The sequence below is a fragment of the Python bivittatus genome, unplaced genomic scaffold (genome assembly GCF_059951505.1).
Source record: "Python bivittatus isolate LINGU-HERP-01145 unplaced genomic scaffold, Pbiv_v1 ctg000610_np1212, whole genome shotgun sequence".
NCBI lineage: Eukaryota > Metazoa > Chordata > Lepidosauria > Squamata > Pythonidae > Python > Python bivittatus.
Genome location: NW_028277088.1, coordinates 6,596,855 through 6,623,895, shown reverse-complemented (window position 1 = coordinate 6,623,895; position 27,041 = coordinate 6,596,855). Strand labels below are relative to the sequence as shown.

At 38.6% G+C, this 27,041-nt stretch overlaps 1 protein-coding gene across 7 annotated transcripts in view; it reads left to right on the top strand.

The window, feature by feature from the left end:
• The window catches only part of KMT2C (lysine methyltransferase 2C), a 152,338-nt gene that overhangs the window by 108,247 nt on the left and 17,050 nt on the right, over nt 1-27,041 (top strand). For 6 of the 7 annotated variants that reach the window (XM_088150212.1, XM_088150213.1, XM_088150214.1 and 3 more), the window contains 16 exons: nt 1,657-1,794; nt 3,730-3,762; nt 3,890-4,015; nt 6,566-6,704; nt 6,929-7,143; nt 7,313-7,386; nt 8,643-8,825; nt 9,756-11,546; nt 12,563-12,864; nt 13,801-15,578; nt 16,675-16,786; nt 17,241-17,319; nt 17,825-17,888; nt 19,161-19,393; nt 22,719-24,413; nt 25,766-25,975. In XM_088150212.1, coding sequence (XP_088006338.1) covers nt 1,657-1,794; nt 3,730-3,762; nt 3,890-4,015; nt 6,566-6,704; nt 6,929-7,143; nt 7,313-7,386; nt 8,643-8,825; nt 9,756-11,546; nt 12,563-12,864; nt 13,801-15,578; nt 16,675-16,786; nt 17,241-17,319; nt 17,825-17,888; nt 19,161-19,393; nt 22,719-24,413; nt 25,766-25,975 — 7,172 coding nt within the window. The remainder of the gene's footprint in view (nt 1-1,656; nt 1,795-3,729; nt 3,763-3,889; nt 4,016-6,565; nt 6,705-6,928; nt 7,144-7,312; nt 7,387-8,642; nt 8,826-9,755; nt 11,547-12,562; nt 12,865-13,800; nt 15,579-16,674; nt 16,787-17,240; nt 17,320-17,824; nt 17,889-19,160; nt 19,394-22,718; nt 24,414-25,765; nt 25,976-27,041) is intronic. The other variant, XM_088150215.1, reaches the window with a different exon arrangement.

Sequence of the window (27,041 nt, the reverse complement as noted above, 5' to 3'; positions counted from 1 at the left end):
CTTAATTCCACTTACTGCAAATACTGATAGGAAGAAGCGTGCTGTAGTTGCCAGTCAAATGGGTGGAACTAAACACACAGTTGCCACATAGGCTTGAAGAGACCAGAATTGGATCAGTTACAGAATAAATGAAACCAGAAAGATTCTAATATAGAAAAAGCAGTTCCCAAAGGGAAGGAAGAACAAGTCGATAATAGAAGAAGAATCAGGATGTAGTATACAGTAAGCTTAACTAGAATCAGGAGCAGTCTAAGCCAAAATGTGATTTGTTGTATGAAATAATTAGTAAGGAATTTATCAGACAAAAGGCCAAGCCGAACAAATGTTTTCCCTGAGCAGTAAATTAATGTGACATTCTCACAGCCAAAGTTGGGACCAGGATAAAGGTTTTCCTTATGCCAAAATGTGGTTTCTAAGCCAGAAATCATGACAGATCCCACTGTCTCTTGTCTGACTTCTGGAAAGTTCAGTAACTTGGAAAACAGGTAAACCCTTCAGAATCTTTCTGGTGGCAGGGGAAACATTCATTCCTTATCCTAGTAGGTAATTTGAGTTAAAGCTACACATATCTGTTCAAAAATAAATAATAGTCCGTAATTGCAACCTAACACCCTTCATCAAACTGTATAGTTGTGTCTAAATCATCTTTAAATTTAGTGGGCTTTTTTAATCTTTTGAGTACTTCAGACATAGTTTCTAACTGTTGATTTATTTGCCAAAAAAAGAAAGAAATCCCCCTTTTGCCTATAGTCACAGACTTTGCATGGACAAGTATAATGAAATATGGGACTCTTTTATACAAAATACAGTAAGTTAAAAATAATGACAGTTATATAAATGTATTGGAAATATATATGCATTTGAATAATATTTGCATTAGGTGTAGGTAGGTAGGTAACTATTTACTGTATAGTGGTATACTACATTAAGGTTTTTTTTTTTGTTCTTGTATTTTTGTCACTTTTTTGTAATACCACCTTTTAATGTTTTCTTCCTTCTTCTCATGTATTATTATTTTTGTGTTTTTTCTTTCTGTTATTAATTAAAAAGCTATACATACATACATACATACATACATACATACATATATATATATATACACACACACACACATCCCCCCTTTTAAGTATAAAACACCCTCATCACTTTGTGATATATGTCAAATATTACAGTTCTTTTATTGTTGTCAAGACTTTGAAGTGTAGTTCATGATTCAAATCCATATGGAGGAAACACTTTTATTAGGTTAACTGAACATTCACAAAATAGTTGATAGCCTCCAGGTGTCCCGGATTATTTATTAGACAAAGTGGTTGTGAATCAGGAGGGAGGGGGGAGAGAAGTTGGGAAGCAATATGTCATTTTTTGAAAACCTGAAAGTTTGCAACTACATTGTAAGCATTTCACTAATAATTTTGCTACAATATATAATTGGGGTTTGTTTTTCTGATATCAGGATGGATGCTTTTCCTGTTTATTATATTCAAAAATATTTTCTAAAATGAAAATGTTAACATCTTAAACTGTTCAAATGAAAATGAATACTGTTTGTTACACTTAGTTGAATACGCTATAGAATGTGTTTTCTATCATTTTCTTAAACCATAACATTAAGCCAATTCATATAATTCAAAATTATACTTTTCTTTTCTTCAGCTGGACTAGATATTGGGCCCATCTCTGACGATCCCTCCTCACTGCCTCTGCAGAATGTCAGCCAGAATTCTCGACCATTGAGTGAAGAACAGTTAGATGGGATCTTGAGCCCTGAATTGGACAAGATGGTCACAGATGGTAAATGGTTCTTTTTATATATATAGAATAATAATTTTATTAAAATTTACAAATGCAAGGATAAAAGACTAACCCAAACTAAGAAGAATATAAAAAGTAAATAAATAAATAAAAGGTGCAGGAAAAAAGAAAACAATAAAGAAAAAAATAAGAAAAAAAAGATATATAAAGAAATTACTTGCCTCTCCCTCCAAACAAGTATAAACAACTTCGGTAACTTAACACCTTCTCTAATATTTCAGTTAAAAATCTCTTCTTCCCATATCTTATCTCTTATCAATAAACAAATTGTAAAACCTCGTCATTCAGTCCTAATCAGCAAAAGTCCATTAAGAGCTACCAGAAATAATAACGTATATATTTTAACCTTAATCAAATTAATCCATTTTGTATTCTAACTTATCACTTTCCCTAGAAATAAAACAAAAGAAATCTCTCCCCATATCTTATCTGTTATCTATAAACAAATCTTTAAAGCCTCGTCATTCAGTTCTAGTAAAAAAAAAAAAAAAAAGTTCCACTAATAGCTACCAGAAACCACAACATATATATGTTAACCCTGGTTGAATAAATCTACTTTACATTCTTTTCATTTACTTTTAAAAAGCTTGACCTTTAATCCCTTCAAATAATATCCCACAAGTTGATTTCTTATCATTATTTCTTTGTCTCCTCTCAGAAACTTCTTCACTAGTTTGACACATCTCTTTTGTAAATCTAAGATCAGAAAGCTTTCCAAGTCACTCTTCTGATTTATTATTTGTATTAATTATTTAATTAATGTAATTAATTAAGACATCAGCCGGTTTCATTTATAAATCCAATGTGGCATCTTTTTCCATATCACTCTTGTAGTCTGGCATTTTTAAATCAATTTTCAGATCCACCTTCAAATCAGCCTCAGTCTCTATTTTGTCCAATAAAATAGAGTTCCTCTTCTGTAGCTTCTGTTAAATCCATATTTATAGTGGCAGACAATCTTAAGAGTAATTTCTGGGTACAGTGTTCCCAAATATGCTTAATTTCTTCTATAGTCAAATAGTACTGCTCCATTGTATTAATGGGCCATTTCTCCTTTAATTGTAATCTTTAGTACTCTCCGGTTCCCTCTAGTCAACCTTCAAAGTCCCCTCTTATCATATGTTTATTTTCCAATCAACAAAACTTTCCCACAGGAGGATTTCTTACACTTAATTTCAATATTTTCATATATATTTTTATAAAAATTTAAACAACCCACAGGAAATGTTCTTTCAAGTCCATCTGGCTCCTTAACTTTCCAAAATTAACATTTTAGCCCCCTTTTGCTGTTTTTCACAAATAAACATTTTTCCTTTTTAATCCTTACACCGACATGAAAGTTCTTTCATCAAGGATAGAAAGAAATTCTCCTGGCATAATGAAACTTGCCCTTCTGAAGATTCTTAAGATCCAAGGAATCAATAACAATTTCCTAAGGTGATTAAGAGAGGACTTGGGCGAACCCAGTGTCCTTATGAGGGCACTGAACCGTGGTTTAAGCAAGATGGTTTCCCCCCCCCCCCCCCGGCTCCCAGAGCTCCAAAACCTGCCAGAGATCGCTACTTTATGATCTCTTCACAGGGAGCCAACTTGTGGGTGATTCTAGTCCTCTCATTAAGTTGGAGAGGAGTTCTGAGGAGCCGATCCATTCACCAGCTCCTCTTCCCGCTGCAGCCATCGGCTCAGCTCTTTGCGGAGCTGTCTTCAGCCCACCATTGCTTCCCTGGAAGCACAGATGATAAATGGTTATTTTGCATCATTGTCTTTCAAGCCAGCCTATTGTTTGGAAATATTACAGCCTATGTGCATTTTATAGATCAATTTCATGCTAGTAGTTCTTGAACTTGATGTATTGCAATTATCTAAATACAGTGAATTGTAATTGATAATATTTATTGCTTTTACTTTGTGCAGGTGCAATTCTTGGTAAATTGTATAAGATTCCAGGTATGTTACCTGTTTTTAATATCTTTCTGTGAAGCTTATTTCACACACACTCACGTTATATATATATGTACACCCACGTCCATATCTGTCTGCTACCTATCTAATGCCCACTTGTTGTGTTTTATAGAGCTGGGAGGAAAGGATGTTGAAGACTTGTTTACTGCTGTACTGAGTCCTGCGGCCACTCAGTCGGCTCCTTTGCCACAGCCCCCCCCACCTCCTCCACCACAGTTAATGCACTTGCACAATCAAGGTTTGCTTTTTATCATTTTAAGGTGTTTCACCATAAACAAACAATATGGTAATTGAAAGCAATTTAGGAATAGTCAGTGCCTGTTACATGATCATATGAGCATTTGAAGTTTGAGTAATGACTTCTGTTTAATCATTTTTGTCAATTACATTATATATTCCCATAAACTCAATACAGGTAATCCTTGACTTACGACCACAATTGGGACTGGAATTTCCATTGTTAAGTGATGTGGTCGTAAAGCAAGATGTCATGTGACTGCATCACTTAGGGACTGCACTCCCAGTTGCCATTGTTAACAAAATTGCGGGTTGTTAAGCAAGTACCCACCCCAATCCAAGCCATTCCAGGCTTGGTCCCTCCCAGCCTTGAGCCTCAGTAAGGTAAGGGACTGCCTCCAGCTCCCCCCACCTGCCTATCTCCCCCCATCTCTGCCCTTCTGGCTGCCCTGCACCCTGCCTTGTGGGGTGGCAAGTAGCCCCAGAACCACACGGCCCTGGGGCTGCTTGCCACACTCCAGGAAGCTGCAGCTGCCCCAGCCCAGTCCCAGCTGCAGTTACCCTCATCACCCTGCACTCCGAGACCCCTGCTGCCCAGTGCTACACTTCCCAAGCTGACCTTCACCATTTTCTTGCTCCAAAAAGCCCCTTTGCAAAAAGCCCCTGGGCAGGGCAGGACTAGGTTGGGCTTTTGCTTTGTGCTGCAGAAGGGAAAAAAAAGCCAAAAGCCCAGCCTGCTCCTGCTGGAGGGCCGAGGCTGGCCCAGTCTACCCAGTGGTTGAAGGCAGGATTGGTCTATCCACCTTCCTGAGAAGGACCAGTCTACCCACAGAAAACAGAAAGGAGGGGGTTGAAGGAGGCTGCGAGGGCCTGGTCTACCTGCCTATCACAGCTGGAGGACCAGTTCCTGGGAGCGGGCCAGTCTACCCGCAGGGGAAGGAAAAAAAGAGGAGAGGGAGCGAAGAAGGGGGTGCTGCTTTTTTCCCCCCGCAGCGTGAAGCAAAAGCCCAGCCTAGCCCTGCCCTTTTGCAAAGGGGCATTTTGGCACATCGCGCTCCAGGAGCTTTTTGCAAAGGGGCTTTTTGGAGCAAGAAGATGGCAAAGTTCAGCTGGGGCGGCAGAGCACAAGGCAGTAAAAGGCCAAGAGGACATAGATGGGGGGAGATAGGTGGGGGGGCAGTTGAAGCACTCCTGCAGTCATAAGTGCAGGTGGGCTGGCAAGCACCCAAATTTTGATCATGTGACCATGGGGGCACTGCAACAGCCATAACGTTGGGCACCAGTCCTAAGTCAGTTTTTTCAGCGTGTTTGTAACTTTGAACAGTCACTGAATGAATGGTCGTAAGCTGAGGACTACCTGTATGATATTTTGTTAATTGCCTAAATATTTTGTGTCCAATTTCAAAAGGAGCAGAAAGAGATGGATAATCTGCTCTGATAGACAAGAAAGCCATGGACTGTCTGGTTCCATAGGCTAAGTGTGAGGATGGAAAGTGCTGGCTTGTGGACTGAATGCAACTGGACAGATTCAGTCTGTAGACTCTCCTTTTCTGTTGAATCTACTTCTTTTATCTACTGAGAAATGAGCTTTCACAGAAGTCTTCATTCTGGAAGCATTTGCTCATTCTGTACCTGACGTCATAACAGATGAGGAAAAGAAGATATAAAATATCTTGAGGATCCAAACTTTGCTTTCATATTTTTGGGTCTCACGAATCTCAAACCTTTCAAACGAATGTTTTCTTGAATTGTTTGAAAACATGTGAATTTCTTGACTTTGCCTGACATGGTTTCATTGTTTAGTATAATCTGGATATTATCTAGTGCACTTGTTCCTCAATTATACAATTGTCAGTTTTGTGGAAGATTTTTCTTAGTGCAGAAATTAAACTAAGATAAGACCCAGTGCTATAGTTCTTTGAGAACTTATAGGTAAAATAAATGGTCCCTAAGGTACTCAGCACCCTTATTTCTTAGTATTCATTATCTGTGAGAAGTCAACTGAGCCACAGGGAAAGTTTTTTTATAAAGGATTCTTAATGTACCTGAACTGCACACTATAATTCATAAAAGGGGTTCTGTCCCTCTTTCTTTGTGGGGTGGGAGGAGTGGGGGGAATGTAAAGACCTTTAATTCATTTCTGCTTTCGGTGTTTAATTGCATTGTTTAGAATACTTGGAATATATGTTTAAATCAACCTCAGAACAGTTCTTACATTTCCCTTCGGATACTATAAGTGTATCTTACAACTGCAAATAGTATAATATTAAAGATAATATTGGTTTACAGAAACTGTTCGTAATAGAATTGAAATTGTATGTTTGATACTGTGGCTTTAGATAGATATATAGTTCTTTTAAAAGCCTTAGTCTACTTCTTTGAAATTGTGAACCAGAGGTTTACTAGCCTAATGGATGTGAAACATTCTAAAACACTAAGTATGTGCTAAATGCCATAATTATATCTTAAGATATGTTTTCCTGCCAGTGGCAAATTGGTCGTGAAGTGGTTGTTATTATTCAATTTTGTCTTTTCACTTTGTTCTTTAAAGGGGAGAATGCGTTTTCAAGAGTTCCACTTATGAATGGCCTGATTGGACCAACTCCCCATCTCCCTCATACACCCTTGGTCCCTGGAAGTGGGTTAGGTGCTTTCTCTACTATAACTCAGCCACCCTATGCCGACACCAGGTTGGTAAATCTGAGAGGTCTGGAATTTTTTTTTTTTTTTTAAATCACAGCTAGTAAGATGTTAAATCAACATGAAATGAAATTAGTAGGTTGGGCTCCTTAATTTCTCCCCAACACCAGAACACAGAGCAGCCAGTACTATTAGCAATTATAAGATGTGAGGTTTGAGGCAGTGCAGTTCTGTATGTAAAAATTGATATCTATGCCTTGTTTTGTGTTTTTAGAGATAAAAACACAGTATTTAATGCAGTGATTAATGATCCTACCAGTCCTTGGGTTCCATCTGCAACCCCCTTGGAAGGAGAAAGTGATACCATGTCTAATGCACAAAGGAGCACTCTGAAATGGGAAAAAGAGGAAGCACTTGGCGAAATGGCGACAGTCGCACCTGTTTTATACACAAATATCAACTTTCCAAACCTAAAAGAAGAGTTTCCAGGTATGTTGTAAAGTGTAAAGTGAGGTTTAGCAGGCCTATTGGATGCCCACTTTGTTTCAGAGTACTCTAATTTTTAAAATATTCTGTGAATCAGATAGTACTCTTGTGTCAGTAATACTTGTAGCACAAAATAATGCATCTGTCTCCCTTCTCTTCATCATGTTCTTAGATTGGACTACCAGAGTCAAGCAGATTGCCAAGCTATGGAGAAAAGCAAGCTCGCAGGAAAGAGCTCCATACGTGGTAATGAACCTCTGCAGTTTTATGAAAACATATTTTTCCTTTCCCCTTCAGCTTCTGTTGATAAGTCTAAAATTATTTTAAACTATGAATTGCTAAAAAGCATCCTGCTTCTGCAGAGTGCATTTTAAAACACAAAACCTAGCAAGACCAACTTGTTTAGTAGGTACTTTCCCAGGCTTCTTGGTGGGTTCAGCTAGGGTCCATGATAATTCACTGAATTTAAATTGATTTTAAAGATGTTTTTGTTTTTGTTGAGTCTTCTTCTCTTTTTCTTATCTCCTCCCCTCCAAGACATCCAACTGGATCAGATTGAGAGCAATGCTTTCTTTGTGAGCTTGTCTATACCCAAGGTCTCATCAAAGTGGTGTGTGACTGACAATAATAAGATTTGATACATGAATAACACATATATCCTGGGCCCTTTGATTGCCCAAGAGACAGAACAAGAAGCACATAAGTGCCTGAACCCTTGAATACTCTTTTTATTCAGGTCTCACCCTCCGTTATATGTTCCCAAAGCTGGAAGTGCCAAGTTGATTGATTAATTTGAGCTCTTTTGAAGAGAAATTCCAGGAGTAAAGATTGTCTTCTTTCTTTCATTCCTCAAGAACATAAATCAATGGTAGCTAAGGATTCTTGTTTTCCTTAGCTCACTACTTTTTGCTTTCCCAAATCTACTTTTTAGGCCATTCAGGTTTTGTGAATGCTTTGTGCAACATTTTGTAAAACATCTTAATATGGAATTTACATACAAACAGCCTGATTGATTTGATCATCTGGAGATGTAATAGAAAGAATCTCAGTCAGAAATAAGTGCTTAGGGCTTTTGGAAATGATTAAAACCCTATTTGTGGCTTAGAGTGAAGCAGTGCCATACTTCCTGGATTTCATTTTCTGTTTCAAATGCTTGGACTCTAAGCCTTGACAAAAAATACTACTTTAGCCATTGTGTGAACTGTTGCATCTTAATTCAGAACATCAGTTAGAACTCCTTTTCCTTAGTATTTCAATATTTATTGGTTTGTTCTTGTTGATGGCAACTTTGTCCTCCATATGGGTCTGCATAAATACATCTACTCTGTATTTATCTAGTGAAATAAATAGTTCCCAGGTACCTAGTTCCTCATTAAATCACATACATATTTTTGAAATCAAATAAATAAAAGAATAAGTATTTGCGGGATAATGAAAAGGTTGCTTTCATTTATGAATCAGGACCCAAGGAAATTGTGTTTGATCTTTTTTTTTTTAAACAGCAAAAAGCCAGAGATAATAGGGCTGCCTTGCGGATTAACAAAGTACAGATGTCTAATGATTCAATGAAGAGACAGCAGCAGCAGGATAACATTGATCCTGGCTCTCGTATTGAGACTGAACTCTTCAAGGATCCATTAAAACAGAGGGAATCTGAGCATGAGCAAGAGTGGAAATTTAGGCAGGTATGTTGCATTTACTGCTTGTTCTCCTATTTGTCTAGCATAGTTGCAAAAGGAGATGCACTTAATTAAAATTGGTTTTCAATAAAGGGTATGGAAATTTATTGTGCTCCCATTCAGCAGGTATGGGCAACCTAAGAGTGATGTGGCTCTTATGTCATAAATAGAACTTTAAATTAATTGGAAAAAGCTCATATTTCCAAGCAGAAATCCCATATTACACAAGGTTGAGGAGCTCAGAATTCATATTTCTGCCTTCATCATAGATGCAGAAGGAGATACTGAAATATGTAGTGTTCATTGGAAGTGATAGGTATTAAAGGCATATCGTAGATTCTGATGGCATGGGCTAGAGGTTAATAGAAGCTCTCTGAATTGTTTCATTCCCTATTGTTAGGACTGCAAATTGCAGAATTCCCAGTCACTTCCATACTTGATGAGAACTCTGGGAGTTTACAGAGTGCATCATTCTGGGGAGGGTTTGTTTTGCTTTACAGTAAGAGTTCAAACTTCACAATAATCAGATGATGCTGAACTTGTCTTTTTGGTGGGGAGGTGTTACATGCCCTGTAGTCATGTTCACATCCACATTTATTAAAAAAGAAAAAAAAGCCTTGTACATATAGCAAGATTTGAATGGGAGATTTCCAAAAAAAAGTTAGGTGGCTTGGATGAAACTTTAGATATGACTTGATATGCATCTGTTTATAGTGTCTGTCTGTCTTGTTCACTTTTAATGAGATCTTCTGATTTTCAAAGATACGTACTTTTAATAACTTCAGGTGGGACTTTATGAGAACAATAAAAGTATACCATTGTTTTCTGTGCTCTGGGTGTGTGTGTGTGTGTGTGTGTGTGTGTGTAGAAGCACCTGTAGGTTTACTATTTTGCTTTCATTTAATTTTAACTTTTCTCTTCCTTTTCTTGAAACAGCAAATGCGTCAAAAAAGTAAACAGCAAGCAAAAATTGAAGCGACTCAGAAACTTGAGCAAGTGAAAAATGAGCAGCAGCAGCAGCAGCAGCTGCAGCAACAACTAGGATCACAACAACTTTTAAACCAGTCAGGCTCAGATACCTCTAGCAATGGGATGCAAAGTCCTTTAACCCCTCAGACTAGCAATGGAAATATGTCTCCTGCACAGCAAGCGTTATATACAAAACAGTTGCCTGGTACTTCTACATCTACTCCTTCTGATGTTTTTCTAAAACCACAAGCACCACCTCCTCCTGTGACACCAAATAGAATGCCTGCTCAAGATGCTCATTGTCAGACTCCATCACAACAAACCTTCTCTCCTTCCCCCTCTACTCAGCCACCTTCTCCAGTTGACCCATATGCAAAAATGGTTGGAACTCCCAGGCCACCGCCTGTTAACCAAAATCAAAAATTTGTCAGGAGAAATTCTGCTACGTCAGCAGATATCTGTCCACCGCCATCAATACCCAGGCCAACTCAAGTATCTGAATCAATAGGAAGGAGACCGTCACCGGCCAGAGATTCATGTTCTTCATCCCCAGGCACCAGTGACCCTTATGCAAAACCTCCAGATACACCAAGACCTGTAATTGGAACAGAACAGTTCTCTAAATCTTTGGGGGTATCAAGATCACCTTTAATTTCAGAACAACCGGCAAGCAGTGACCAATTTGCTAAGCCACCTCCAAGGACAGGAAACGATACATTTCAGAGGCCCCGGATCGCTTCTACTGATTCATATGTACGGCCTCCGTTGACTTCCCCATCTGTTATTGAAGGACATTCCAGCCCATTTAAAACACCAGCGTGCCCAACTCAGTCTCCGCAAGATCCTTATACAAAAATGCCACCTACTTCAAGGAGAGTAGCTGTGGATCCTTATGAAAGGCCTGTTTTGACACCAAGGCCCGTAGATAGTTTTGTGCACAGTCCATCTAATGATTCTTACAACCAGTCTCAGTTGGCTTCACACTCAGCAATAAAGGATACTTTTGCCCATCCACAAAGAGGGTTGCGAAATCAGGGTGATTATTCTGGAACTCTTTCAAGGGCAGTTGCTCAGGATCCATATGCCCAGCCCCCGGGCACCCCTCGACCTGTCACAGACCCTTATGCCCAGCCCCCTGGTACCCCTCGACCTGCTCCAGTTGACCCATATCTGCATCAGCCACTCACACCAAGACCTCCACAGACAGCAGACTTATTTGCTCAGGTTTCAGCTAATCAGAGGCATTCTGATCTGTATGTCCAGCCTCCAGGTACACCAAGGCCAGTTACTAATGATCCATATTCTCAATCACCAGCAACTCCAAGGTCTGGAATTTCAGAAACTTACAGTAGGCCAATTCCCATGCCCAATAGGGATCCTTATCTGCAGGCATCACAGAGCAGGACTTTATCTGGGACTTTTATAAAGCCATCAGATCCATGTTCTCAGCCTCCAAAGCTATCAGGGCCTACAGTGACAGATTCTTTTAGCCATGCTCCGACAGCATCACCTTGTGATCCTTATGATCAGCCTCCAATGACTCCAAGATCTCAACCAGAAACATTTGGAACAGCTCAGCACCCTCAAGATGACCAATCTAGAAGTGGATCAGAGGGAAACTTCAGCTCCTCGGTAAACTCTTCCATGAATTTGCAAGGAAAACTATTTTCACAGACCACACAAGGTTCTGGCCCAGGCCCAACTGCAGGACTAACACAGAACACAATGTCTCAGACAGATGCAGAGAAATTAAGACAGGTGAATTTAACTTGTTTGATGTTACACTGGTAAATACTGAGGCATCATAGTTGAAAGAATCTAAGAATAGCTCTCAGAAACATAGAGACTGCTATCTCAATAAATCATTGCTTTTACAAAGAGCTAAAAGATACAAGTGTACAGCTGACTCCCTTTTGGCTAACATTGTCCTAGCTTTAATAATTATTTATTACATGAATATTATCCAGCATCTCCTTTGAGGGTTGAGGGTAGAAATGAGCTATAAAATTTTTATATTTCCCCCACCTCATATTATAGCCAGAATCAAGGAGCACTTAATTATCTGTGTTAACTACTGTTCTTTAGAGGACTGCTTTAAAAGAAATACTTCTTGGACCCAAGATTTGTAAAAATTATCATTCAGTGCTGAAGACCTTTGCATTGGGCCGCATGCTTGTGTGTAGTCATGTATCTCAAAGCTAAATTAAATGAGGCCAATTATCTAGAGCCATTTCAATCTAATTTCAAGCCTGTCTTAGTCTAGTGAATAATTGATTCTGTAAAGACATGAGGATTGTGAGTTCTTTTTATTATAATAATATTTTGGATAAGCTGTCTTGACTCAGGGATTGAGGCACTGTATTTCAGCACATCCTCTCCTAACTACAGGATTAATTCAAAACTGAAGAGACTGATACTAAGCCCAGAGGATCAATGTTTTGAGATTCTGTAAGATTTTTTTTGAAGTCCATTTAAAGTATGACAGATGGATAAAGTTTTAAGATGGGCAAATGCTGGTAAAAAAGATGATGGGTAGTATCTGACCTGTGGCAAGAAACAATTTTTTTTATCAAAAGAAGCAAAATGGCATTGTATAGGGGCACACTTTTTTCCCATTTGCTATATAGGACAGTTGGGTGCATCAGGATAAATATAAAAGTAAATTAGATCCTGTGGGAATGGGATAATTTGGGGGGGGGGGTTTCCTTAAAGACTTAATTCAGGAGAAAAATATTTCTTAACAGCAGATTATAATTTTTTTTGTTCCATGTCAGCGCCAGAAGTTACGTGAAATTATACTTCAGCAGCAGCAACAAAAGAAGAATGCAATCCGTCAAGAAAAAGCGCCACCAGAACCTCCTGCAGCAACTCCAACAGCACCTGTTCAACCGTGGCAGCAAGAAAATCTGAACCAGATTTTCAACCGGCCGCCACCTCCTTATCCTGGCAACATTAGATCATCTACTGTTCCTCCAAGTGGACTAAGGCTGGCAGGTTTTCCTGTTGATGGGCAGCTTAATAAACCTCAGTTTCCAGGAGATACAAGTGGCATGGGGATGAGGCCTCATGGAATTAGGTATACAATTACTGTGTCATTTTTATTTTTATTTTACTAAATTTGGACTATTTATGAAGAAGCTTTTCATGTTGAAGCATGTTCTGTCATTCAGAATGACCAAGAAGAATATGCATAAGTTCGTTTTTAATGCAGTAATTGTTCAATGCATATGTTAAAATATGCATCTTTCTTTGAAAGGGAGGAAACAGTAATTTTTAGCAGCAATTACTTAAAAAATCTTCATTACTTTTAACTATCCCCTTAAATAGCTTATGGTTTAAAATGGTATCTGAATGTAATATAAGTCAACATATTAAAGGTTACATGCAGTCACTTAAATTTGAATTCATGTTTTATTAAATATTCTATTTTGTAAAATAATGAACTGAGCACAAAAACATTTAGCTTTTGAGGTCAAAACATTCTGGCACATTAGGCATATATTATTTTTGTTCAAATTATGATTTTTATAGTCTGTAAATTAAGATATGTGAATGTTTATTTTCTGTGTCAGGCAGAAATGTGATTATGTCTAGAAAATACTATCCTTGCTGCTATAAAGTTCTAGGCATTTTAGATCAAAGAATCTTCTTACTGCCCCTTTCATACATACATAAATTATATGAATTAGCCTGAAACTTCATTATAATTATATGAATTAGCCTTAATTTACATCTTTTTTTTCCTGGTAATTTAATCAAGGTTTAAAGCAAGTTATATTGCCTTTAATTAAGTCAATATATTCTTTTTTTTTTTTAACTCTAATTCTGTAGTTCTTCAAAATACACATACAAGAATTTTTACCAGATTATATACAAAGAGCAAGCATCTGTTTTTAGCAGTAAATGGATAATGTGAAAATTAGCTACACAATTATTGTATTTGTTCATTATGAAGGAAATATTCTCCAGTAGATCATCCAACTCAATAAAAGCTTGTTTTTCTCTTTTTCAGATTTGGCTTTTCCAGTGGTGTCCATGGACCTCCACCTTGTCAAGATCATTTTCTTGGTCCACCACAACAAATGCAACGTGCTGGTGTCCCACCACAGCTTAGAAGATCCATGTCTATAGATATGCCTAGACTACCTAACAAGCCACCAATGAGTAATCCCATTGGCCTGTCACAGCATTTCCCACCACAAGCTATCCAGGTTCAACAGCACAACATAATGGGGCAGGCGTTTATCGAGCTTTGCCACAGAGCACCTGAAGTCAGACCAAGACTGCCTTTTAATTCCTCGTCAACTACTATTATGAGCACTGTTGCTGAGCATCAGCAACAAACTGAGCCTTTACCTAGACAGGATTGTCAGGGCCCAAGACACCTAGAACCCACAAGACGTAATTCTCAAAATTCAAACAACCCATTGCAGATTTCAACAGGTTTGGAGCATTTACCACCACCCCAGCAAGATAAAGTGAATCCAAATCATCCACCTGTACTTGTCATGTGTTCTTTGAATCACCCATCAATAAATAATGCTTTTTCAGGAGGCCCTTTGCCAATAACAAGACCAGCAAATGAAACAAGTGACTTGCAGATGCCCAGGCAGCCCACTGATAGTTTAGAAGAGAAACTTGATCCTGATGACCCCTCTGTGAAAGATTTAGATGTTAAAGACCTTGATGGTGTTGAGGTTAAGGATTTGGTTGATGATGATCTTGAAAATCTAAATCTAGATGCAGAAGAAGATAAAGGTGATGAACTGGACACATTAGATAATCTTGAAACTAATGATCGTCACCTTGATGATCTTCTGAGATCAGGAGAATTTGACATAATTGCTTATACTGATCCAGACCATGATTTGGGTGACAAAAAGGGTATGTTTAATGAAGAGCTGGATCTTAATGTCCCCATAGAAGATATACAGGGCAAGGCAGAAGACACTCAGCAGAAACCTCCAGATGATAAAGCTTCTGCTCCTGAAGAGTCTGTTTCTCCTCAGAAAAAAACTACTGAGATCAGTGAAATTAAAACAGAAGTGCTTTCTCCAAACACATTTGAAGAAGCTAAATGTAATCATGAAAAAAATGACAAAAGTGTGGCAGCTTCAAGTGCTCAGCATGATGGAGAAACAAAATCTGTTTTGCCTTGTAATGTGGAAGTAACTGATAAAGCAAATATAAATGAGGAAACCGCAGTCTCCAGTTCAGATGCTGTTCAATTGCCTGGTCAAAGCACAACAAGTTCTTGCAGTATCCCTGGATCTACTCCAGTTCTTACAAGCTTACTCGCTCATGGCAATTCAGAAAACCCTGACATAAGGTCACTAGACTCTCCCTCTCACCCATTCCGGACAGCACAAACAAATCCTGTTTCAAGTATTCCACAAACTTTAATTACATCTGCAAGTCAAAACATGGAAACTGTGTTACCCGAAGTCAACATGGTTCCACAAATAAGCCATAGTTTTTCACAAGGGACAGCAGTAAATTCAGGCTTTATCTCTGGCCAGCCACCTAATCACAGTTTGGGAGTAGGACAGCCTGGCAGTCAAACAGTGCCAGTTGTAAACAGGCCTCCTCCCAGTGGTATTCCTGGTCCTCAGCAGATGATGCTTCCTCAAACGTTGGCCCAACAGCAAAATCGAGAGAGACCTCTGCTTTTGGAAGAGCAGCCTCTTTTGCTGCAAGATCTTTTGGATCAAGAAAGGCAAGAGCAGCAGCAGCAGCGACAGATGCAAGCCATGATTCGTCAGCGGTCTGAGCCATTTTTCCCTAACATTGGTATGCTTTTGTTTTTTTTCCAGCCATGGTAATGTTGGCTGGGGATGTATACAAAATAGATGGAGCAAGTCCCTTTCTCTGTTGTCATGAATGCTAGTGTATCTCCATTTCTATATTTTATTTCCAGACTTCCTAGATGAAGTGTAGATTTGAACTTATGATAGTTGTTTTTATTAAGGGATCTTTTTGTAGATATTTATTCATACATTTATTCATATATTCATATATTTGATTGATTCATGACACTGATTTCTATCCCCCCAGCTCACTAGATTTTAGGTGCTTATAATTATAAAACAGCAACAATAAAATTAATAATTAAAGCAAACATTAAAACCATCATCATGAAAACTAAAAACTAGAGTAAGCCAGCAATCTTAGTTCCCAGAAGTATAGCAGAACAGTATACTTCTAAAAGCTGGATATACAGACCAAATTTGGATATTAATTTTTCTTAATCTTTTTCAAAAGAATAAAATTCAGTAAGGATCATGTGTGATTGCTTCAGTTCTGCCTTTGATTTACAGAATGTAGTATTGTATGTACTTGTTGGAATCCTTAAGAAACGCCCTAATGTAAATAAAAACTTATATTTGGGGGGATGAGAGTAGAGAATCTTCTACACAATTCATGATAATATTTTCTTCTCTTATTCTCTGTATACGCACATATATACACAAATATGGTTGCATCCCTTCCATTTCTGAAAATAAGCTATTACATTTCATTCCTGGCACTAACTCAGTGCAGGCATTAAGGGAAAAATTGACACTTCAGCATTTCTGCTTCTGCCAAAGTACTTATCTGAATCGCCAGTTGGCTTCCCGATCTTAGTCTTCTAAGGTCACATAAACTTTTGAGTGTAAACTTCTAAAATGACTGCTAGTAACTTCAGTTTGTGGTCTGAAACAAATTCAGTATATCCATGGAAATGGTTTTTCCTTTTCAGGTACACAACTTTTTAAAAAAAACATTTTTAAAAAAACCTTCTTGAATTGATTAACAGATATAAATAAGGCTGTAGTTCCCAGAATTCTAGCTAACATGGCTAGAATACTTTGCAAATATAATACATTCTAACATTCTGTCTTATTAGATTTTGATGCAATTACCGATCCTATAATGAAGGCAAAAATGGTAGCTCTGAAAGGGATCAATAAAGTTATGGCACAGAACAATATGGGAATGCCACCATTGGTCATGAACAGGTTGGTGAAAAATGACACTTTTGCCTAAAACAATGTTGTCTTGTTCTCTTAGATACCAGTATGAAAATACAGCTTTTCTCCTTAATCATCAGTTCAGTTCTTAGTTGCTTGTGCAGATACTAATGAATGTATTTACATAATTCTGTCATTGAATAATTTATTTCCTTTTTATTCCTTTTCTGTGTGCTAAATATATAGGTAGACATTTCTAGCTATAGCAGTAACTTTATGGGTTACATGCAAAGAACAATGGGCTGGAAATGACAAAATCAACTTTAAAAAAGAAAAGGAAGAGATCTTGATTGGGAAAACATAAAACAATGACAGGCATTAATGAGGAAATATCAACTTTGTCTTGATTTATATTATGATGGAATTGTTTGAGATTATTGCCTCTTCATTAATGCAAGTTGTAAAATAAACCAAACTGTCATTTTCATTTACCTATTACTAGATTTGCCTTTATGGGTCAGGCAGGGCCTGGAGCCCAAAGCAACGAAGGTCAGAATCTAATACCACAAGCAGTTACACAGGTAATATAATCTTTCCTGAGATCTACAATAAAGCAATTGAAAATAATAATTTTAAAGAACAATGTGGTTTAGTGGTTAAAGCCAGGAACCAAATCCCCAGCCATTCTTGTACAGTACTTAATGCAGGGTTTCTCAACCTTGGCAACTTTAAGATGTGTGGACTTAAGCTGGGGAATTCTGGGAGTTGAAGTCCACACGTCTTAAAATTGCCAAGGTTGAGAAACCCTGACTTAATGGATGGATTAGGTTCAATCTGAAATGTTACTTTCCCTGAGATACAGATGATTGTTGCTGTTGCTTCTGATTGCAATGATAATGGGTTTGGGGGGGAGGGTTAGGAGTGAGGAGCAATAGCAGATTCATATGTGAGGCATTGCACTTTTATGACTGGGGTCAGAATCATGCAAGTAACCTATGTGTATAATCTGGCTTCTGAGCTGCAAAAATCCCCATTCCCCAGCTCGGATCAGCTCAAGGAATTTTAACTTTTTTTTCCTCTTTTAAGGATGGTAGCCTAACACCTCAGATGTCTAGACCAAATCCTCCAAATTTTGGTCCTGGATTTGTAAGTAAGTATAAATCTTTTAACATGTTACATTCTTGGGGCTTGATTTCTAAAACTCAGTTCCTGCAATTTACAGAAACTTTACAACTTCTAAAATATTGTAAATTATTGAAGTTTCTCCCAGTAACTTTCGTTATTAATGAGTAGCTGGATATTTATTATGTTTATTATTTTTCTGTTGCTATCCAAACGCACTGTTGATCTTGCTGTTCGTCACCAAAGACAAATTCCTTGTATATATTTTATACTTTATATGGTTATTTTATATGGTCATTAAAGTATTTTGTATTGTATTTATTCATGTGTTTGTTTTTTACAGACCTAATACGTTTTTGTATAAAAGCGTATTCAGCCTTATCATTGATTTAAAATAAAATAAAATGCCATATTTTTCCGACAATAAGACGCCCCCATGTACAAGACGACCCCCACTTTTCCAACCCAAAATTAAGAAATCAATATTTTAAAGATAGTGCAGAACACATTTTTATTTAGTAATTAGTTAACATTTACCTGATACACTCGGTGGGAGGAGGTCCAAACCGTCTCTCTGCAGCTCTATTTCCAGGCTCTTTTGCATAACTGATTACATTCAAGCATGAGTGAAACTGCCGATAGCTTGTCTCTGCAAACAGCCTTCCTCTAATTGGTTTGTTCAGCATCAACTGATGTCAGTTACATCAGGCTCATGATTGGAGGAAATCTGTTTGGGAGACAAGCTATTTCACTTGTGATTGGAGGCTAGCAATAGGAGGAAGCCTCTCTGCAGAAACAAAGTATGGGCAGTTTTGCAACCGCGCGATTCTCGGCTGACTTCCTTGAATAGGACGCCCTTCAATTTTTAGGGTAAGGATTTTAGAAAAAAGTATCGTCTTATAGTCGGAAAAATACGGTAAGTGTAATGGATCATTAGGTAGGCTAAGATAAACATGGCCTTTTCTGCCTTATAGAAGAGCTATTTCTGCATTTTAAAAATATTTTATATATTTTTCCATTCTTTAAAACATACTTTAGCTCCACTATGATGAGAGAAAATGTTAATGCTATGATGAACATGGAAATAGGAGCTTGGGAGAATGTGAGCACAGTCTAGTTTCTGTAGCCAGCTTGAAAACATTTTTTGTGGATGCTGGTAATACTCTGAGGGGCCAGGGGGGAGGGATTCTTCATAACAACAACATGGCCCAAAACAACCACCTACTTGAAAAATAAAGATCTCCCTTTAACACTTGAATTTTTAGAAGAAACGTGGGATTTTTTTATCTTTTAACTCCAGATGATTCATATAGAAAGCAATATGAAGAATGGCTACAGGAAACGCAGCAGCTTCTCCAAATGCAGCAGAAATTTCTTGAAGAGCAAATTGGAGCACACCGAAAATCAAAGAAAGCCCTCTCTGCAAAACAGCGCACAGCAAAGAAAGCTGGACGTGAATTTCCAGAAGAGGATGCAGAGCAGCTGAAGCACGTCACTGAGCAGCAGAGCATGGTGCAAAAACAGCTGGAGCAGGTAAGAGTTCTTGGGCTCCATGTGATTCATAATGAAGCGTTGCAATAGTAAGCATTAAAAATCAAAGAAGAGGTAATGGATGAAGAAACAGGCATAAGATTCAAGACAAGTATAAAATATTTGGATATGTGGATACTTCATGGACAGCCCACTCCCTGAAAGACCTTAGGTGGGACATGGGCAACTTAGAGCCAACTATTGATGATTTACTAGCAGCAGCAGCAGAAAGAATTGTGGGTTACACACTGTCTCAGAGAAGAGTTTCATGATGAGGAGATAGCTTCTTGGGGAGTGTAGTCAGGTAATTTGGAGCAGCCTATCAAATTAAGCAAGGATCTGTGCCTGGTACCCTGGAAGGCAAGGAACATGTGTGTAAGTTCCAGTTCTCCTACCAAAAAGAGTTGCGGCACTGAGAAGTAAGGAAAACTGAATGGTGAGAAAGGACTTGGTAGTGTGAATATCCCAGACAGAAGGTTCCAGATTGCAGGAAGGCAGCCTACCCAACTCTCCACACTGAAATTATGAAAATAGGAGGGTTTCCAGCCAGGAAGATTTCTGGTTCATAATTGATGCTGCTCCTCTCTCTCTCCTAACTCATTGGTATTCATCTGGTAATTATGTTGAGATACAGTTTATTTTGAGACAGGATTGCAGATGGAGTGAGGATATCTTCTTACTAATACTAAAGAGAAGCTGACATTGACTGACAGTGTATTTGGGATTTTTTTCATCACAGTGCTATGAAAGAGAGATATTGTTGAATATATTTCTGAGTAAGTTCAAAGCAGGTGATAGTACTACAACTTCTCACAGCTTTGTATTACAGGAGTCAGATCTAGATTATGGTGGATTCCATTGTCATTGGCGGTTAGATTTCTATTTAATTCTTCATCTAATACATATGTGAAACAAGAGGGTGAGGTCATCCAGGAGTTTAGGCTGAGCATGTAAATTGCGCATAACTTGACTTTTCTACCTACTAATCTTGCTTGGAGGCAGTCTAGAACAGATGAGGGTAAACAAACTGAACCCTATTCCAAATAAAGTGAAGATATGGTTGCTTGAGAAATCATTTATCTGGATGGAGGTTTTCAGTTGGCTTTGGGCAGGTTGATTCTTTTCATGGAGGACTAGGCATACTTCTTCATGGTTCTCTTAGACAAAGCGTTACCTATGGAACCACAAACACAGGTACCCAGTTGAAGCCACAGTGATATCACATCTGCCATGACATCATCATGCAAATGATGCAAATTCTGTAATTTGCATCAATCAAATTTTATAATTTATTCATTTGCATGATGATGCCATGACATACAAGTCCCCTACAGACACCCATGGGCACAATGGCTTTCGTGTTTATGAGCATCTTTAGGTTTGTTTAGCATTGGAGCACTTCACCAGGCGTCCCTTCATCCAGATAAAGTAGAACTTATTTCAGTTACAATATAATTAGACTGACTATATTTTTAATCTACTCAATAATTGGATTATATCATTCCAACACATTATAAGCGTTAAAAATGGTTAAAATCCAAACTCCTGGGAAAAATGAGTACCGTATTTTTCCGACAATAAGACGCCCCCGTGTACAAGACGACCCCCACTTTTCCAGCCCAAAATTAAAAAATCAATATTTTAAAGATAGTGCAGAACACATTTTTATTTAGTAATTAGTTAACATTGACCTGATACACTCGATGGGAGGAGGTCCAAACCGTCTCTCTGCAGCTCTATTTCCAGGCTCTTTTGCTTAACTGATTACATTCAAGCACGAGTGAAACTGCAGATAGCTTGTCTCTGCAGTCAGCCTTCCTCTAATTGGTTTGTTCAGCATCAGCTGACGTCAGTTACATCAGGCTCGTGATTGGAGGAAGTCTGTTTGGGAGACAAGCTATTTCACTCGTGATTGGAGGCTAGCAATAGGAGGAAGCCTCTCTGCAGAAACAAAATATGGGCAGTTTGGAACCGCGCGATTCTTGGCTGACTTCCTTGAATAAGACGCCCTTCAGTTTTTAGGGTAAGGATTTTAGAAAAAAGTATCGTCTTATAGTCGGAAAAATATGGTATGTTCGCCTGGTGCTGAAAGTATCAATAACAACATAACATCTGGATAATATAATAATATATTTTATACAATATAATTATATAACAATATCCAGATAGTAGTTTCAGTGCCAAATGAAGGTGAATATTCTACAAGGAGAGAGCTATGTTCTGTGTTGAACCACTTTTTAGACACTCATAAATGCCAACACTGATTATAGCAAGAAAGATGCTTATGGGGTTCAGGTGATCTGATAATTTCACACAAATGCTGCACCTATTTCTGATAGGTGATTCAAATTGCTGGTTTGGAAACTGGAATCCATTAGTCATTTTGGAGCAAGTTCCCACTTGTCCTAGACTTGAAATCAGCCTTGGGGCCCTAATCTCTGGCCTGCCGTCAAGAGCCATCAGCTTGGCAAGCATTAGAGACAGTAGTATCCACATCTTTGGAAATGCCTTTCCTAGGAATCTCTGTGACTTTTTTATTAGCAAATTATAAAGATTTAGTTAAAACCTTTTCCATTCTGGTTAGCTTTTTACTAAATGCTGTTATTTTTATACTGGTTAGGATTTTTAGCTGCTGCAGTTTGTACTTATTTTAATTCTTGGCTTGCTTTAAATGTGCATTATATAGTAATGTTTCTAAGCCAAGGCCTTATTTTCATGTAGGATATTGGATACTGGATACTGTTATATAATTATATTGTATAAAATATATTATTATATTATCCAGATGTTATGTTGTTGTTGTTGATACTTTCAGCACCAGGCGAACATACTCATTTTTCCCAGGAGTTTGGATTTTAACCATTTTTAACACTTATAATATGTTGGAATGATATAATCCAATTATTGAGTAGATTAAAAATATAGTCAGTCTAATTATATTGTAACTGAAATAAGCTAAAGTACAACAGCAACAGAGTCCTGTGACATATTAAAAGCTAATAATCGTATTGTGTCATCAACTTGAATAGACTAGAATCTATCTGGCACATGAAGTACTAGCTTTGGTAGATAATAAATGTGTGCACAAACAAATTCAGGGGCAAACAAAAGTCAAACGAATCAAGATAAGAACAGAGGGAGTTTATATATTGTCCAAATGAAGATCACTTTGCTAGTCAGAATAGGAATTAAGAAAAGCTTACAAACTCTGTACTCTGAATTTGACTTGAAGATATCTAGGCATCTTTGTCTCAGAAGCCTGCCAACTTCTTTTGTTAAAAGAAAAAAAGTTTCTTTGGGATGTCAGTTAACGAGGTGAATTTTGCAGATACGAAAGCAGCAAAAGGAGCACGCAGAGCTTATTGAAGAATATCGGATCAAACAGCAACAGTGTGGATTGGGACCCCATTCAGGGATGCCTGGCATTCCTTCTCAACCCCCCATGGTCCCTGGAGGGTCACCACCTGCCATGGGCCAGCAGAATTTCCCAATGGTATCACAGCAGCTTCAGCATCAACAACATACTGTTGGCCAACCCAATCAACCGAGAATCCCAGGTTTGCCTGCGTGGCAACCTCCAAATGCTCCAGTACTTCTCTCCCTCAATGCACCAAGAATGCCAGCTCCAATAACCCAGCTGCCAGTTAATCCTGGGACAGCTCCTTCTGTATTAGCACCCAGTTCCAGTGTGCAGTCGGGTCCCCCACCTCGTGTGGAATTTGAGGACAATAACCCATTTAGTGAAAGCTTCCAGGAACGAGAGCGAAAAGAGCGCTTGCGGGAGCAGCAGGAAAGGCAACGTATTCAGCTTATGCAGGAGGTGGATCGACAGAGAGCTCTGCAGCAGAGGATAGAAATGGAGCAGCATGGTACGGTGGGCTCTGAATTAAATGCTAGAACATCTTTTACTCAAATTCCTTACCTTGGTTCGGATCGACCTTGTGATTTTATGAGGCCACCACAGCCCCTTCAGCAGTCTTTGCAGCAGCAACCGCAGCAGCAGCAGATAGGACCAATTTTGCAACCAGGACCCTTAAACTCTCCTCCTACAGCCACTTTTCAACAGTGCGGTGAGCGGCAGCAGGTGGGATCTTCTCCTTTTGCGCCTGATTCAGTCTCAGTTCAGGATGGAAGCTCTACTTACCATTCTGTTAAGCAGCCCCATGGAAGTATTTCTGGAGTCAGCTTTACACAGTACCAGCCTAGGCCTCAATTTGCCACTGGTGTGCCTGCAGTTTCTCCAGGAACTAGCAGTGGTCTGCCCTGCAGTCAGGACTCCAGCATGCCACCCAGCACAAACTTGGCTGGGACAAATCAGTCTCTGATTCAGCTGTATTCTGATATCATTCCTGAGGAGAAGGGCAAAAAGAAAAGAACAAGAAAAAAGAAAAAAGAGGATGACGCTGACTCAGTGAATACGCCATCAACGCCTCATTCAGATATAACTGCTCCTCCAACTCCGGTTGTTTCAGATGCTGTCTCCACCCCAACCGTTAGCACTCCTGGTGAACTTGCACGCAATTCAGGAGAAATGGAGAGAGAAGAAGTGCCAGGCCCACCAGCACCAAGTGCTGCCGAGAGTCAGTCTTCCTTAGAACTAAAAGGTCAGCTTGCTGAGAGCAGCTTGCCACAAAACAAACTACCTGAGCAGTCAAGTCTAAACCCAGAAACAGACACAGTCAAGACCGATATTTCTGCAAACATTCAGGAAATTAGACTAGAAAAGGCAGAAGTTGATCAGTGCTCTAGTCAAGCTGAATCTAAAGCAAAGACTGAAAGGGACATTAAAGTGGAAGACGATAAAGCTGTCATTCAGCATTCCCCTTCCACGCAGAATCTGGCACCGCCTACCAACATCCCAGCTGCAAAAGGGGAATCAGGGAATGAACTCCTCAAACACTTGCTTAAGAACAAAAAAGCCGCCAGTCATATCAGTCAGAAATCAGAAAGCAGCTTCCACTTACCAGAGAATGCCGAGGAGAACAAATTAATGGAAAAACAGGAGTTGGCTGAAAGCAGCATGGTAAATATTTTTTATATTAACGTCTTGACTTTCAGGATATTGGAAAATATGTGGCAGGAAGTGCTTTGCTGGTGTCCACAATCATTTGTTGCTCGGTAACAGATATTTCTTTCTTAGCCATTTAGATCGATTTTTACCACAGCTCTGCCATTTTAGCTATCTATAATTTCATATGTAACATATGATTGCAAAAATTAAGTACATCTTTTTCTTTCTTTTATAGCTACTAAAGTAGTATAATTAAGGCTAATTTCTATACAGTTTCCTCAGAATAATATGTCATTTAATGGGATTTACATCTATGTAGAAGGAGAATGTAACTGTTCCTTTGGGCTTTTTTCTTTCTCTTACTTATTGAGCCATTTCAGACATCATTATAAAACATGGTTTTTTATGATGGAAACATAGTTTTAGATTCCCATGCTCTCTCCCTCTGCCCACATTCCACTCCTCTCCTACCTTAGGGAAGACAAACTTTACTTTCCATCTTTGATCAACAGGACTTTAGTGATTATACACCAGCAGTGTGTACAGGTAGTTTGCTTAATGACTGCCCTTTTTAGCAACCATTCGAAGTTACAACAGCACTGAAAAAGTAACTTTACGACTGATCCTCATATTTATGACCATTGCAGCATCCCCGTGGTCACCTGATTGACATTTGCATGCTTCACAAATGGCTTCCGATAAGCAGAGTCAATGGAGAAGCCAGCAGTAAAATCTCAAGTCAGGGTCTCACGATGTCTTCCTTAACAGTGGAATGGGAAGTGACGTCATAAGTCCATCAAGGTCACGTGATGTTTCGTTAGAGACCGTGTCACTTAGCAATGGAGTTGTCAGTCCCAGTTGTGGTTGCTAAGTGAGGACTACCTGTATTTGATAAAGTAGGTGCTTTCCTTCCCAGCATCCAGATGTCCCCAGCCAGTGGGAAAACATCTGCCAATCATGACAGTAATGGGGGAAGACCTGTGCTGTTTACTGTGACCTCTGAGGCTCAGGCTCAATCCAACTCCCGGCTTCTTCTGTGGAATTCTGGAAGAAAAGACAATGGAGGCAATTGATTCTCCTCCCTTCTAGCTGTCAGGGCTGGTTTTGAACTTGGATAAGGGAACTGAGGATGCAGTTAAACCTAAGCTACATATTCATTGGTATTTATCTTTATACTTATGATTGTATTATTAGGTGACCTGGGTGGATGGGTGGGAAGGTAGATAGGTAGTCTCACTATCAAAATTCAATGTTCAATTTATAATAGCATTATTTGGGAAAGGTGTGATTTTTGAAAAATTAGGACTTCTTATTAAAGTGATATGAACTAGTATATATCTGCATTTTGCTTTTTCCTTAATCAGCCATTAGGGAATCCATTGCAGAGTTCATTTGGATGTGGTAACAGCCAAGTTCAGAGAGCAGATTTAGGACATGAAATGAAGAAACAAAGGAACAAACGAACTCAAAGGACAGGTGAAAAGGCAACATCTCGACCTAAGAGGAAAAAAAAAGAGGAAGAGGAAAAACAGACTATTTTTCCTAACACAGAAACTTTCATGCAGTTGAAACAGGTGAGGACTGAAGGGGAAAAGGGCAACCCGTTATGGAAAAGTTTGGAGGAGGCAGAAAAGCACCACTGAAAAATGTCAGCTTATATTCGGTCTTTGTGTATCTATATTCTTGTATTTTTAGCTTGTTTTCTTATTCAAAGCAGTTACACATGTAGAAAAATGCTTGAGCATTTCTGGTTTCATTTGATGCTTGCCTGCTCCTTGCATTTACTATAAAATATTCCAGAAGTTAGTGAGCTTCCTCTTTTGTGCACCTTCTAATAGACCACTTTTTATTGGATTGATTGATTATGTGCCAACAAGTGGATGTTGACTCTTAGCGACCATGTAGATAGAGCTTCTCCAGGATGACCTGCCTCTAACCTAGCCCATCAGATTTTCCAGTACAGCACCCATCACTGCTATAATGGAGTCCTTGCTGCTGATTGTTCTCTTTTTCCTTCCACCTTTTCCAGCATTATAGACATCTCCGGAGAGCTAGGTCTTAGCATAATGTATCCAAAGCACAATAATTTGAGCCTAGTCATTTATGCCTCAAATGAAAACTCTGGGTTGGCTTGTTCTGTGATTCATTTGTTTGTTTTATTGACTATCCATGTTTTCTCAAGAATCTTCTCTAACTCCATATTTCAAAAGCATCAGTACTTTTTCTATCCTGCTTTTTCAAAATCCAGTTTTCATTCCCAAATAAACCACTTTTACTAGATTAGAGAAGAAGTAGTTTCTGAAACTATTTGAAGCAATTTGGATTGTAATCTTACTTAGCAGAATTTGCCCAAACTTTAATAATTCTTAGGGGTATTAAGGAAGAAACTCAGCTAGATAAATGGGAAGGAAGACAAGGAAAGGCAGATATGACAAAAGAGGGAATGGAATAATGGCTATATTGGTGAGGAAGAAGGTCTGATGGGAGAAAAGAAGATTAAAAGCAACTTTTTGTTATTATTGTTTAACTTTTTACATTACCAGCTACCAAACTCTTATTAGTTTAAAACAAAACTGCAATCTGAAGGTGAGCCTGGAGAACTGAGAATGGTTGCAACTTTGATGATGGCGAAAGCAATTT